Source organism: Panulirus ornatus, chromosome 72 (genome assembly GCF_036320965.1).
Source record: "Panulirus ornatus isolate Po-2019 chromosome 72, ASM3632096v1, whole genome shotgun sequence".
Taxonomy (NCBI): Eukaryota; Metazoa; Arthropoda; class Malacostraca; order Decapoda; family Palinuridae; genus Panulirus; species Panulirus ornatus.
In genome coordinates, this window is record NC_092295.1 from 870,980 (window position 1) to 886,674 (window position 15,695).

Consider the following 15,695-nt stretch of genomic DNA (forward strand, 5'->3'; position numbering starts at 1 on the left):
CACTGGTGGCAGATTCAAGTGAGAGCATAAGTTGGTAAATGAGTTTGGAAAGTGTATGAAAGGAGAAAGTTGAGAGTAGATGTGAATAAGAGCAAGGTTTTTAACTTTAGCAGGGTTGAGGGATAAGTTGGTTGGGATGTAAGTTTGAATTGAGGAAAACTGGAGGAAGTGAAGTGTTTTAGATATCTGGGAGTGGACTTGGCTGCGAATGGAACCATGGAAGTGAAATGAGTCATAGGGTGGAGGAGGGGGCAAAAGGTTCTGGAAGTGAGGAGGATGTGTGGAAAGAGAGAATGCTATCTTGGAGAGCAAAAATGGGAATGTTTGAAGGAATAGTAGTTCCAACAGTATTATATGGTTGCGAGGCCTGGGCTATAGATAGGGTTGAATGGAGGAGGGTAGATGTGTTGGAAATGAAATGTTCGAGGATAGCATGTGATGTGAGGTGGTTTGGTTGAGTAAGTAATGAAAGGGTAAAAGTGATGTGTGGCAGTAAAAAGAATGTGGTTGAGACAGCAGAAGAGGGTGTGTTGAAATGGTTTGGACACATGGAGAGAATGAGTGAGAGAAGGTTGACAGAGAGGCTATATGTGTCAGAGGTGGAGGGAACAAGGAGAAGCAGGAGACCATATTGGAGGTGGTAGGATGGAGTGAAAAAGATTTTGAGCTATCGGTGTCTGAACATGCTGGAGGGTGAAAGGCATGCATGGGATGGAATGATTTGGAATGATCAATATACTAGGGTTGAAGTGCTGTCAGTGTTCTGAACCAGGGCATGTGAAATGTTCAGGATACACCAGGGAAAGGTGTGTGGAACCTGGATGTGGATAGGGAGTTGTCGTTTCAGTGCATTACACAACATGACAACTAGAGAATGGATGTGAGTGGATGTGGCTTTTCTTCATCTGTTCCTGGCACTACCTTGCTGATGTGGGAAATGGTGATCAAGTATAATATATATATATATATATATATATATATATATATATATATATATATATATATATTATACTTTGTCGCTGTCTCCCACGTTAGCGAGATAATGCAAGGAAACAGACGAAAGAATATGGGAACTTATTGTGTTTCATTTTCCCCGTGGACTCATAGGAATATATATATATTCCCCCTCCCAGATAACGACCTATCTTCCCACCACAGATTCTTCACTGTTCTCAGCACCTCTATCCCCTCATCCATCCCATAATTCACTTCAGTGGTTTGATAGCCTGTCAAGTCCACTCCCTGGTATCTAAAACACTTCATTCCTCAAAATTTTCTCCATACAAATTACCACCCCAACAAACCAGTCATTCTACCCAGCTAGGCCTATTTACCATGCTTCTATTCACATTTACTCTCAACTTCCTCCTTTCACACATTTCTTCCAAAGTTAGTCAAGAACTTCATCAGATTTTCACTTATGTATGCCACAAGTGCTATGTCATCAGCAAACAACTACAAACTCACTTCCCAGGGCCCCTCATTTTCTACAGACTGGATACTCACCCCTTTCTCCAAGATACATGTATTATCCTCCCTCACCTCCCAGCCCATAAACAAATCAAACAACTATTATGACATCACGCACCCCTTCTACAGACCAGCCTCCACTTGGAACCAATCATTCTCCTTTCTTCCTCTTCGTACACATGCCATACATACTTGATGAAAACTTCTCACTGCTTCTAACAGCTTTCCTCCCACACTATATATTCCTAAGTCCTTCAAAAAGTTTTATCTATTGACCCTATCATATGCTTTCTCCAAATCCATAAATGCAACTTACTAATCATCATGTTTCTCAAAGCATTTCTCACACACATTCTTAAAAGCAAACACCTGATCCACACATCCTCTATCACTTCTGATACCATGTTGTTCCTCCCTAGTTTGATTCTCTGTACATGCCTTCACCCTCTACTCCCAAATGATTTACCAGGTAAACTTAACATACTAATACCTTTGTAGTTTGAAGAGTCACCTTTGTCCCCCTTGCCTTTATACAATGGCATTATATATGCATTGTGTCAATCCTCAAACACCTCATCATAATCCATGCTTACATTAGAAATCCTAACTAACCAATCAGCAACACAGTCATTCCTTTTCTCAAGAAGCTGAACTGTAGTGCCATCCAATCCAGCTGTCTTGCCACATTTCTTCTAGCGCAAGACTTTCACCACTTCTTCTCCTTTCACCAAACCACTCTCCATGCCTTTCTTTTGCACATACTACCCTGACCCAAATATCCGACATCTGCCACCCTATCATCAGATACATCAACAGTCCTTCAGAATACTTGCTCCATACCCTCTTCACTTCTTCACTACCTGTAGCTACTTCCCCATTAGCCCCCTTCATTGATGTTCCCATTTGTTCTCTTGCTTTTTAGTCACTTTTATCCTCTTTACAAAACATCTTATCTCCTTGAAGCTTACTGGTACTTGCTTACCCCTTCTCTCCTTAGCCCTTTTTTCAACCTTTGCACTTCCCTCTTGACCTGCTGCTTTCTCTTATACATCTCCCAGTCATTTGCACTCTTTGTTGTAAGTATTGCCCATATAACTCTCTCTTCATTTTTACTGGCAATTTTACTTCATCCTACAACTCACTACCCTCTCTAACCTGCCCACCTTCCACCTTATGCATGCCACACACATCTCTCGCCCATGTCAGCACCACTTTCCTAAATACTTGCCACTCTTTGTTCATTCCTTAATTTCATTTACTCTCAACTTTTGCCATTCTGTACTCAGTCTCTCTTGATATTTCTTTATGCAAGACTCTTTTCAAGCACACTTAATTTCATCACTCTCTTCTCACCCACAATGTTTCCTTTCTTCTGAAAACCTTTACAAATCTTCACTCACTTTCATAAGGTAATGATCAGGCATCCCCTCAGCTACCACTCTCGGTAATACATAATCACTGTTTCCCGCATCAGCGATGTAGCACCAGAAAACTGACAAAGAATGGCCCATCCACTCATACGTATATATGCTTAAACACCCATATACGCACATGTATATATACATATCAATATATACATACATGCACACAGACATATACATATATATGCATGCAGATATTCATACTTGCTTGTCTTCATCTATTCCTGGTGCTACCCTGCCCCACAGGAAACAGCATCACTACCCCCACTTCAGCGAGGTAGCACAAGGAAAACAGACAAAAATGGCCACATTCGATCACACTCAGTCTCTAGCTGTTTTGTAATGCACCGAAACCACAGCTCCTTATCCACTTCCAGGCCTCACAGACCTTTCCTGAAACAAGCTGTGATAATATGTATGATAGATTGACTCGACAAAATTTAATTGTTGTAAGGTAATGAAATGTTTTTTCTGAGAGTGATAATATTATTCATTTATATTTCAAAATATCTTCCATAAAAAGAAAGTTTGCTAACTTAATGAAATCCGTGGATGGGTCACTCATGAAAATTTTAATGTACTTAAGGAACAATTTGAAAATATAGATATAATGTTTTTATCTGTTTAAGAGTGTCTAGCACTGCAATTAATTGATAATTTCATGTGCTTTTGAGTGACTTGGAAGATTCAAAAAGAACTCAGCTAGAGTATGTTTGCATGGTAGTGAGGCAAATTTTCTCATGTAATCATTATTTGTATGTAGATTCACTGTATCCCTTGCATTTTTTGTCAGGTTTTTTGTGTTACTCTGTGTCCATATATCACTTGCTGTATTTATGAATTGCCATGAATGAATTTTATCTTAGGATTTCATTTGATGTAAGATATGTGTATGCCATACTCATTCAGGAATACCGCATTATATTTTCTTTCTTTTTTATTGTCTTTATGCAGGTAGAACCTTTATTTTCAAAGATTCGTCATAATTCCATTACTAGTGCAAGATTTTTTCATAGGAAAGTGATTTAAACTAAATAATATCAGCTCAACTAAGTGTGCTGGAAATGTTATGCAATTATTGATAATAAAAAGAATGTATTTACATATAGAAACATGGTTAAACAGATACATCATTCTATTAGCTTATTTTACGGTACACAAAAGGAAGATACACCTGTAATTTTCAAGTTTTAACATGAATTAACAGTGTCAGTAATAAGTACTGTTTAAAAAAAGGTGGGAGGTGGTCAGCATGTATACACAAAATGAAACTGAGCCATAGAAAACCTAGATATACAGACTTCTCCACTGCAGTAAAGTGGTGGATGATGGAACAGGATATGTGAAGATCAGTATGTTAACAGAAAGAAGTTCAGAGAGGGGCCTTTAAGCATATACAAGGAATCATGCACACAGCTGTCATAATGCCGTGGTTTATATTCCGCTCCATTAGTGTTAGGAGCTTAGGTTCTCAAGCGCTTTGACTCTCATTCCCTTCTATCTGATTACCAGTATAGATTTTTTGGTGCTACTTCTATCTGAGGATGTTTGTGAAACTTTTGGCATATGCTTCAACTTTTCCAGAGCATTTGATAGGATGTAGCATCAGACTTTGTGTTCAAAAACTCTTTCCTTTGGTTTTTTACTTCTCTCACTTTTCCTTTATACTTAGTTTCACTTCTTTGCTTTAGTCATCAATGGAGTGACTTCCTTTTCCTATCCTGTCAATAGTGATGTTCATCTGGGTTTTATCTTATCTGTTCTCCATCTTTTCTCAGTAAATGATTTTCTCCCTTTTACTTTTAATCTTATTCACTCCATTTTGCATACCTTATCTCACACTTTCTCCTCCCATCTAATTCTTGCTTTCTTCCCTATACTGAGCATGTATTGTCATTCATTTTAGACCTGTGCAACATCTCTGAATGGGGAAGCAGTAACAAAATTTGATAGTGTTAAAAATTAAAGATTTTTCTTAGTTTCCCTCTACAGTTTCAAACAACAGTTTGGCTCTTTGATGATATAAACACATTAGGCATTATCCTCCACTCTATCCTGAAAACCACATATAATGAACATTGCAAAGTCTCTAAAGTTGGGGGGTGTTGTGTAGATGCTGCAGTGATTTTTCTTTTGAGAAGTTGTTTCATATCTTCAAGGGTTTTATATGTCATTGTATGTAGTATTGCTCATACATCTGGGGTATCTCTTCTTCCACCTTTGTATTAACAAGAGTGGAATCAGAAGCCTTTTGTATCATGAATTGTCTTTCCCACACCTTTATTCAACCATCCCTTTCTTTACGGTGCAGTGTTGCTGCTCTCTATCTTTTCTGCTGGTATTATTTTGGCCATTGTTCTTTAGAGCTCTTTACATGTGTCCCCAGCCCCAAGACTTGGACAAGAGGCACATGGCTGGCTGCTGCTTTCCACAGTATCTGTGTGGAGACTGGCTGCTTGAGAACTGATGGTTATGATAACCTCTCCTAATCTCAGACAGCTAATCTTTGGAAATATCTTCCTCCTCATACCTCTTCTTTTTATAACCTTTCTACCTTTAAGAGTCAGGTCCACAGATACTGTTCCTTCCTGGGACTCCCTCAAAGGGGTGGCCATAGCAGTAGTCTCCATAACTAGTGTACTCCAGTACCATTTCTAAGCTGTTAGCACCTCACCCTATACATGCTACTGGCAGAGGGCAACTGTAGTGCCTTGTTTACAGAGGCTCTTACCTAATGTTCCTGCTGACTTCTTTCACCTATTGCTCCTACCTAAATTTTCTTGCTATTACTTTTATTGATTGCTCCTACCATTTTGCCAAAAGGCTAGGCTAGCACATAGTGCTCACCACAAGAAAATCTAGAGTTATGAAGAATGAACTTTATAAATTAAGTGTTGTCAAGTGTTATGTGTGACAAAGAGAGATCATGTGTTTGTAGACAAAATGCAGGTAGTCAAGGTATGAGTGAGACAGAAAGAAAAGACAGTTACTTGGGTCAGAGGAGTGCAACTTACAACCACTGAAATGCTGGATCACTACGCAGCTGGTAACAATCCTTTCTGGTCGTTGGCTGCCTGCCAAGTGCTACCTTCTCTTCTCCTTTCACTTCATTCATTTCAACTGAGATGGCCTTTGAATGGAGCCTGTTTTGCTTGTTCCATGTTAGTCACTATAAAGAAAAAAAAAAGTGGTTAAAGATATGCAAAGAAATAATTTAGCAGTAAAAGTGGTGGGTGAATGAAATAAATTGCATGTGAAAGGGGAAATGTAGAAGTTTAAAAGGTTGAACAGTAACAGAGAACTTTGTGGAGATAGGGCCCCATGAGTGTTATCAGTAAGTTGATGTAATCCATAACAGCTAGAGGCCAGAACATGAAATCAAATGAGAAAGTCTTGGAAAAGGTATAGAGAAGTACTGTTACAGTTTGAGAATAGTGGATGAATGGAATGAACCAAGTTATTAGATTGTGAATGTGATCAATGTACTTAGGTGTAAAAAAATTGTATGTTAGTAGACAAAGCTAAAAAGATGGGGCCCTATATGTGCAGAGCTCCCTTTCCACATACTGCAAATGGGTAATCAAACCTTTCTCTCAAATTCCATATCATGATAGTTTAGCGGGCAGCAATTCCAGCCTTATAAGGTATTAAAGATCTAATACTAGGAGATTTTAGTTTTGATGAGAAAGTTTGGGGATATGATTTCATATTGCATTTTTTTTGTTTTTGCTAAGGTCAGATAGAAACACATATTGTTTCATAAAAAAATACATGGAAATAAAAAATATATATTATAGACATGATGTTCATAAGGAAAAAGTGGTCATTCATTGCTTAATTTCACTCTGTAGTTAGTAAGGACAGAAAAAGGTAAGAGTTGAAACCAGGCTCAGAGAGGAGATACAACTTTGCCAGTTATATAGAGTTCAGAATTTCCAAGGGATCATAAACTGGGAAATGAAACTCAACAATCAGAGTTAAGAATTCTATTTTGTGAAGTCTTTAATGAGTGGGTTAGTACATCAGTTCCATTGACAGGTTTTGGAAATAAATGGTAAGACATGAAGAAGTATGGTTTACTGAATGTTGAGAAACTATAGAAGAATAGCTAAAGAATAAAGGGATGTACTGTGGAGAAGATTTAGGCAGCACTGCAGCTAGCCAGCATTTGAAAGGTATATGAACATGAGAAATTAGTTCAGTAAGGGTGTGGGGATAGACAAAGCAAGTAGAGATCCAAAAGTGTTTTATACATTAATCTGGAGTAGATATTCAGTTAAGGAGCAGATTTTCAGGCTAAATGGAAAAAGTGATCTCATTAGTCTAAGGATTTATTAGAATATCCCTGGTGCCAAGAGGAGATAGGTGACAGGAAAGTATGGTACTGAACGGCAGCTTCAGAAATTTAAAGAAAGTGTGAAGCAGAGGAAGAAAGGAAGTTGAAAGGAGAAACATCCTTCTCTTGATAATCCCTTTACTTTCCTCCTTCAAATATTGTATTTTCGTGACTGGCAGAGGCTTTCTAATCATTTCTTGTACTTTCTATGTAATATATGGTGAGCAGTAATTTGAAAGTGACTGTAATGTGAAAGTTATAATAAAACTTTATCGGAAAAGTAGATAAAGTGTCAAGTTTTATGGACTTGGATTTGAAGACAGTAGAATAGGGTAGTATGAAATATGAGGAATCGTATTCATCAGAATAGCATTAGAGAATGATTGACATATGTATTTGTGTCACTCACTGGCTGCTGAATGTGTCTTATATAGTGTTCTCTACTGTTCATAAGGAAGGTTACCTAACATTCATATCAAATTGATGAGATTTGCATTTTTTTCTTTTCTTTTTTTAGAAAGCATCCTTAAGGGAAAATCCTTATTAGGATATTTTATTCATTTAGAAACTCAAAGGGACAATTCTGCTTTGAATAAGAAATCAGTACTTAGGTACCATTTTGTAAAACTGTGGTAGCAGATTTGTGTATATTGAAATAAATGAAATACACGTATTTGTAATACTTCTTAAATGTTAAAGCACAGTATTTAGCCCTCTCTTGAAATTTGATTTGGAAGTGCTCCATATATTGAACACATTGTCATTCAGTAACTTATTAGTTTTACCTCTGTTATTGATTTTGGTTTTCAGATAAGAGGTTTTGCTGTATGTATAAACAAAGCTTTCCTTTTTTTCTTATTTTCAAGAGCAGAGTTTTGCATTAACAAGCTAACTTTCAGTAAAATTCTTGCCATTTGATAGCAAGTAAGAAGTGATTGACAGTATATATTTGTTGGTTTAATAACCGTAAAGGTTTTAGTGATTAGGTGATTGGTCATTAGAATACAACTTCATATGAAATTAGTCTCATTACCTTTTTCCATAATCTTCTTGCATATAACTTTGTGTTGTACAGCTGCATTTGTATATAAAAACAGCTTCATACAATAATTGAGTGCTGGCCTAATGTTTTCTCTGACATTCTTTTATGTAGACTACTCTTAATTTAGTGGTTTATCACGATTTTCGAACCATGGACTCTAGTTTGGCGTATTTGAAGCTAATTTTTTTTTGACAGTGGAGTATTGTGATTTCATTTGATTCACTGTTATAAAAATCTGTTTTTCTTCAGTGAATTCTCAGAATTGTGTGGCACAGTTGAATCAGGTTCATCATGAAAGTTAACATCTGGTATGTAGTTAACCTCATGTATTGGATTTGGAGCTGTCCAGGTGAGACAGGTTATTTCTGTCTGCATTGTTTGGATACTTAATGTTCATATGTATTTGCAGTTTAGTGATTCTTAGTGTTGCATGATTCTTAACAAGGAATTAATTATTGTTGCACGATTACACGCCACTTATCTGATTTCCACATTAGGATGGAAATATAAATATATATATATATATATATATATATATATATATATATATATATATATATATATATATATATATATAGGATGGGTATTATCTCTGACTTCTAGAAGCACTCCATATTCATTTACAACTTTTAACCATCATAGAAAGCATGACAACTAAGACTGAGAACTTGAACATTGGAGACAATAATGATGGAAGATATCATTAAGCATATAAACAAATGCTGTTTGTATACTTCATGTTTGCCTTGGGTATAGCAGACTGTGTAAAGTTTGTGGGTTGTAGTTGTTCCATTAATATTTGAAGAAACTGTATGTGAAATGTATGTAAATGGAGAAGGTTATGAATAGTTCTAAAACACAGTGACATGGACTTCTTTTGCATATTGAATCACTCTCTGTATCTGTACAGTTGAATGATTTGTAGTTGTTTTGCATGCAGTGGATTTTAGGTGTTATTGGTTATCATATTACAATGGGCCTAGAGAATTATTTGCATGCTGATAATAACACTTTTGTATGCTTCTTTTACTGTTTTTGGCATTATAATAAATATTGCATTAGTGAAAAACTGTATGTATCACTTAACATAACCAGCACTATTTTAGACGGTGTGATTCACAAAGGCTGCTAATTGTCTTGCATGTTCATGTAGCTTGCTCGTCTAAGAAATTTTTTAATGAATTTTGTACTTGATATGATGGAACGCTCAATTCCAAATTGAATTTTATGTACTGGTGTATTATCTGCCTTGTGAATCACATTTGAGATAGTACTTCTTATACCTTGAGAATTATAAAATGATTTTTTTACAGATATACTGCAGACAAGCTTTCAGCTTAACCAGATATCTATAGTGATAAAGAATACTGTACATATTGCTTTTTTATAGTATATTGGATTTCTGATGTTATTAAGAACTTTAATTTGATATTTTTTGTTGGAATACCTGGTGTGAATTTATTTGAAATTTCAGTCCGTATGAATGCTAAAGTAGACAGGAGGAATTACTTGATTCAACAGATTTCTTTCACACTTTTAAAGGGTATTTTCTTCTTAATTGTTTTACAGTTGAATTTTATGAGAATCATAAGAAAATAGTCTAAAGATTGTGACATTGCATTTGAGCTGATAATCAGTTTCATGTTTTTCTTTTATTTGGCTCTGCTTAAACAAGATAATACAGAGGTATAAATGGTAATGTAATAAATGGTAATGTAATAAAGAAGTGTTCTTAGTATCATGTATATAATTACAGAAGGTTAATAGAATAGTATGGCTACTCCCTTGTTCCCTTGCTTTCCTTGATAAAACATTACAGGAATGGATCTAGTAAGTGGAGCTGTAAACGTAGTTTTCAAATTTTGGATGGATTGTAAATAACATGTTCTCAGATTTTTCTTTTTTTTCAGAAATTTTAAGACTCATGAAATGGTTCCTATATATATCTTGTGCTGTAGGTTCTTAAGTTATAACTCTACAGTGGTTCTCAGGAATATAATAGTAAAGAAAGATAATACTCTGTAAATATGACATTGCTAAATGGGAGTTTCTGAATGGGTGATATCCAGCTTATCCAATGCATAGATTTTTGTATGCTTTTTTAAGTATTTGTATTTTGTGGTGTATTATATATTTTTTAAGTATGTAATGTTTTAAGTAGATCTGTGTTTCCTAACACATTTACATACTTTTATTGGTCTTGTCACTTATTTTTTTGTGGAATTTACAACAGAAATATGATCACATATCATCAGTTACTAATATTGTGGTATGATTTTTTTATTCTATGTATGCTTAGCTGCACAAGATATTATCATGCTATGCTTTTTCTTTGCTTTCTTACAATATCGCAAATATGGGGTTCCTGCAGACCGGTAATTGTGAAAGCGCACATGTTAGTGTATTTCATATGTGTTGGATTAAAGGACTAGGTTATTGCTGTAAGCATATTTTACATCCTGTAAAGGTAGGTCCATCTTATTGATGATTTACAAAACTAGTTTTACATGAGAAAGGAAGGAGTATGTGTTCTCTATTAAGTAATATGTTTTTCAAAAATTTTTACATTTTGTTGATTATGTGGGTGCCATGATTTACTAGGTGAAGTTTTTAAGCCTCATGCTGACAGTATCAAGATGAGTTATCTTGCAAATTCTATTTGTTGTACAATAGTAATGGTTGTTTACTAAGTGCTTGATATAGGAAAAGATACCGTAGCAAACTGTTATGTACTTTCCCACCTGATGAATAGTATCCACTGGTGGAAAGAACCGCAGTGTACATTATGAACTCTTGGACTCACTAATTTTTGTAACAAGCAGTTCTCATCCTTTTATTTTGTAAGTGATTTTCTTGTACTGAGATAATGAACTAACAAGATAATTGATGAGGGATTTACTTGAGTTACACTTGAAAACCTAATGCATGCAGCTATGTAGGTCCTTACCTTCTTTATCCAGTTAACAGTGACTGTAATATTAACACAAATAACTCTCTGCTGTCTTTAGCATGCAATTCATTAATGGAATGGCAGTGTGACTTGGGTCTCTGCATTGACCTCAGCCTTCGGTGTAATGGAAAACAAGACTGTTTAACTGACAACTCTGATGAGCAAAACTGCTGTAAGTACTGATTGCTAGAAACTTTGATAACCCTCTTATCTCAAACAGATAGAGGAAAATCTTTTGAATGCTTTGAAACTCGATTTACCTTGTAGGCTCAAAGGATTTATTTAAGACAAATGGACTGTATATGACTCATCACTAACATTACTCATTAGATGCTGAGGTAGTATGTTGAAAAGATGACGAGATACAGAAAATATGAAGAAATTATTATGTAGACATTATGATTATCTGTATTTTAGGTAAGTATATTTAACAATGTAAGCATAATATGCAAGTAATAGGTACATTGGCTTTGCATATAATTTGGAAGCACAGCTGATCACACCATAAATCACTGAAAGTATGATTGCAGTGCTGACTTTTGATAATCATTTCTTTTGTTAGTTGGGTGATTTGTGAAAATTTTCAGATTTTCCCTGTTCATAAGTATTTGTTATTTATTAGCATTTCTGCCTTTTGCTACAGAAGTATGTACACCTGAGCTCAGTTGTAAATGGAAAAATCCTGAAACATTGCTCATTATGCTTTGAATTGTATGAGAGATAGTGTTGGAAAGACAGTTACACAATTAGAAAGATATTCATCACTGAAGCTGAAAGAGAAAGATATTAGATACAAGAACTAATGAAAAATCTGATACACAAGGGATTTTCCAATGTGATAGGTATGGGAAAGGTTGTGCATTTAAGAAAGAGTAGATTTATCAAGAAAAGAACAAGCATTTTATAGAAATTAAGGTTTAAAGGAAAGTTTATTATCAGCTAGATTTTGTAATTGGGAAAATATAGGGAAATGTAAAGAGGAGCAGCAGTTGGTTTCTTTTTCATGAACATATGCATGTCAGGAATGGTTTAGCACAATTGCAATTATGTACCATAATTATATTAGGATTAGAGGGGTTAAGATGGAAATGAGCTCGCATGAGAAATGCAGTTTTGAAAAATGTACATTACAGTTTCAGTAAAACAGAAAAAGAAAACAATAATGGTGAAGCTTAAGACTGAAAGAAAATAAAAGAAAGCACCTAGTATAGCTTGTTTCCAAATTCCCCCCCCCTCACCCAATACACACTGCATACTGTCCTTGCCACTGCATCCATATACAAATTAAACATCCATGGTGACATCACACACACCTGCTTCAGACCCACCTATATCTGGAAACACTCATCCTTCTTGCCTAAGGAGTTCCTTCAAATTTTATTAGGCTCCTGCAGTGCTCAGGAAGCCAGCCATGTCCATGGGACAGGACCATAGGTCACAAAGTGTTGTAGTGTTTTGCGTGCATATGTTCAGCAGGTGAAGGGCATTTGAGTAGAAGGTGTTCAATGTCTTCATTTTGGTAGTCACATCATGGGCATTAAGGGCCTTGGGACATGTTGAAATGGTGTTTGTAGTATTGTAAGGTCGGGTGAAGTCTGAAGCATAGTGTAAAACGTGTGACTCGTGTTTGTTGGTGAATGTTGCTTGTAAAGGGTGTATGTCTGGTTGGGTGGAGTTTGAAATTGAATTCGGAAGACAGTTATTTAGTGCTTTCTGGGTTATTTCATTGTTTATATGTTTTGCTATGATATATTTGTTGGGAGTGGGGATATGCGTGAGCAGAGGCTCCTGAAGTATGAGGTTGGATTAAGCTATTAATGTCTATCTTTACATCATATGGGTTTGTCATTTCTTGCAATATCAAGGTAGTGCAAGGAACAGATTTAGGTATTCACTCACATCCCCTCTTTGGCTGTCATATGTACTGCACTGAAACCAGAGCCCACTATCCACAACCAGGCCCCACAGACCTATGATTTTCCCCAACTGCTTCATATTCCTTGATTCAGCCCATTGACAGCACATTGTCCTTTGTAAGTTATCTCACTCCAGTTTGCTGTATCCCTTGTACACCTTGCACCCTCATTCATGTTCAGGCTCTGAGCCTTCAAAGCATCTTTCTCTCCTTCTCTACTTCCTATTTGGTTTCCCCCTTTTTCTTATTTCTGTCACATTTGACATGTATGCCCTCTTAGTCATCCTTTCCTCATTCATCTTCTTCAGACTATATCAGCACACCGTCTTCAATTTTCTCGTACATTCTCATCTTATTACAACACCTTTTTCTTATCCTGTCATTTCTTATTCGACCAACCCTCATCATATCAAATATATCCTCAAACATTTCATTGACAACACATTCACCCTTTTCATCACATTTTTGTCCAATTACCATGCCATGCAGTTTTAATGGGACTACTATACTATCAAGCATACAAATGTTTTCCCTTAAAAACAGTTTCCACACATTCCTCAATGTGCCAATGCAAGACATTTGCTCCCTCCTCCACCCTATGGTTCACTTCAGCTCCTATATTTTCACTTGCTACCATGTCCTTTCCCAAGTATCTAAAACACCGTACATCCTCTAAGTTCCCTCCATTCAAAATCTCTCTCCAAATAACCTGTACATTTTCACTGCTAAACCTAATAACCTTGTTTTATTTATATTTGCTCCCTACTTTCTCATTTCATACATTCTCCCAAAGTCAGACACCAGCCTCTGCAGTTTCTCACTCAAATCTGATATCAGCAGTGTACCATCAGCAAAGAACTTTTACCTTCCATGCACACCTCCAACAGACTACATACATGCCTGCACCTCTCCCCAAGACCATTTCATTTCCCTCCATCCATCCATAAGTTGTTTCATTTACCTATAAATGTAAATATTTTTTCCATGCTTCTCCACCTCTCAAGCAAAGGGCTCTGTATGAATATTATCGAGCAGGAGATAAGCTTAAGGATTCTCTTTGAAAATCACCTGGAAGTTGACACCAACCCTAATCTCTTGCCACAGTCCTACTTTAGGAGAAGAGTAAAAGAGACAAACAGTCAACCCACCTGTTCATCCACCCTTAGGGTTTGACCAATTGCCACAATCGGTATTTAAACCTATGCACTTCACCCTGGGCAGCCCATGAATGCATCACAGTCAGAATTTTAACTGGTACACCACGGAGGTCTATAAATATGCTGGAATATGCTTCTCAAGTTTGGCCACTGCATCTAAAGAAGCACAAAGAGATGATAGAGAAGGTCCAGAAGAGGGCAACATAGATGGTACCAGAATTGAGAGCTGATTTACAGGAAGGCTAAAGGCCTCAAATTTGCCCACCATAGAAGAGTTAGAGTAGGGGATAACCTGATCACAGCCTGAAAAATTTTCAAACAGGTTAAGATGTAGACAGTGAATAGTTCTTCAAAAGTTGTGGGGATTGGGCAACCAGAAAACATAACAGTAGATAAAGCTAAAACCTTTTGAAAAATATGTAAAGTACTTATATAATATTAAGAGTAGTGGATGATGAAATAAACTGAAAGGGAATGTTTTAAGTGTGGACAGCATACTCAGGTTTAAAAGCTTGTATAGTGCTAGAGAAAATTTAATTTAGCTAAAACTTTGTAAAAGATATGTAAAGAAGTCCTTTTATGGACTGAATAGGATGTTGAAAGTGTTGACAGCATACTCAGGTATAAAAAGGTTGTAAGATAGTTGAGATAGGGCCCTACAAGTGTAAAACTCCCACCTTGTACAGCACAAATAGGTAATTGCCTCCTCTCTTTGGGTGTCGTATGTAGTGTACCAAACCAGCACTTACCACACAAAATCAAGTCTTGCATACTGTTCCACTGTTGAGCATTCTGTATGTTTCATCACTCCTGATTATCAAGCTGATCCAATTATTCTATACCATGCACACTTGTCCTCCTGAATCTTCAGTTCATGATAATCAATAGTTTCCATTTTCTTCATTCCATCCTTATATCTCCTTCTTGGTCTCTCCCTTCCTCTTGTTTAACTTTTTTTAACTTTTCTCATTTCCAAACCATTCTTGGTTGGCACTAGTGACCACATGTCGTGCTTACACCATCATTCCTTACACAAAAAGTGTTAGTTTTCTCATCCCAAACATCACCAGTACAGAAATTTAGTTCTCCATTCATCAGCATTGATTTTATGTATATTGGTAATTTTTGTGTTTTTGTGTCTGTGTGTGTGTGCATGTGTGTGTTGTGTGACTGTGTCTGTGTGTGAAATACAGGCTTTAGGAATTTCACGTAAAGCAGTGTTATTTGATATATGAAGAGTTTTAGTCTGATGCAATTGACTCCCTTTAGCAACTCTGCGCCCTACGTGTGGTTCTGATAAGTTCACCTGTCGTGATGGTACCTGTATCAGCGCTTCTGCAAGGTGTAATAATCAGAATGATTGTCGCGATTATTACGACGAATTGGATTGTTGTAAGTTGGCTG

The 15,695-nt window shown here is 36.3% G+C and overlaps 1 protein-coding gene across 2 annotated transcripts in view; it reads left to right on the plus strand.

The window, feature by feature from the left end:
- LOC139748046 (uncharacterized) overlaps positions 1 to 15,695 on the plus strand; it is a 538,085-nt gene that overhangs the window by 333,449 nt on the left and 188,941 nt on the right. The window contains exon 26 of one of the 2 annotated variants that reach the window (XM_071660616.1): positions 15,561 to 15,683. The exons of the other annotated variant lie outside the window; for it this stretch is intronic. Within the exon in view, the coding sequence (XP_071516717.1) occupies positions 15,561 to 15,683 (123 nt within the window). The remainder of the gene's footprint in view (positions 1 to 15,560; positions 15,684 to 15,695) is intronic. 2 annotated transcript variants of the gene reach the window in all.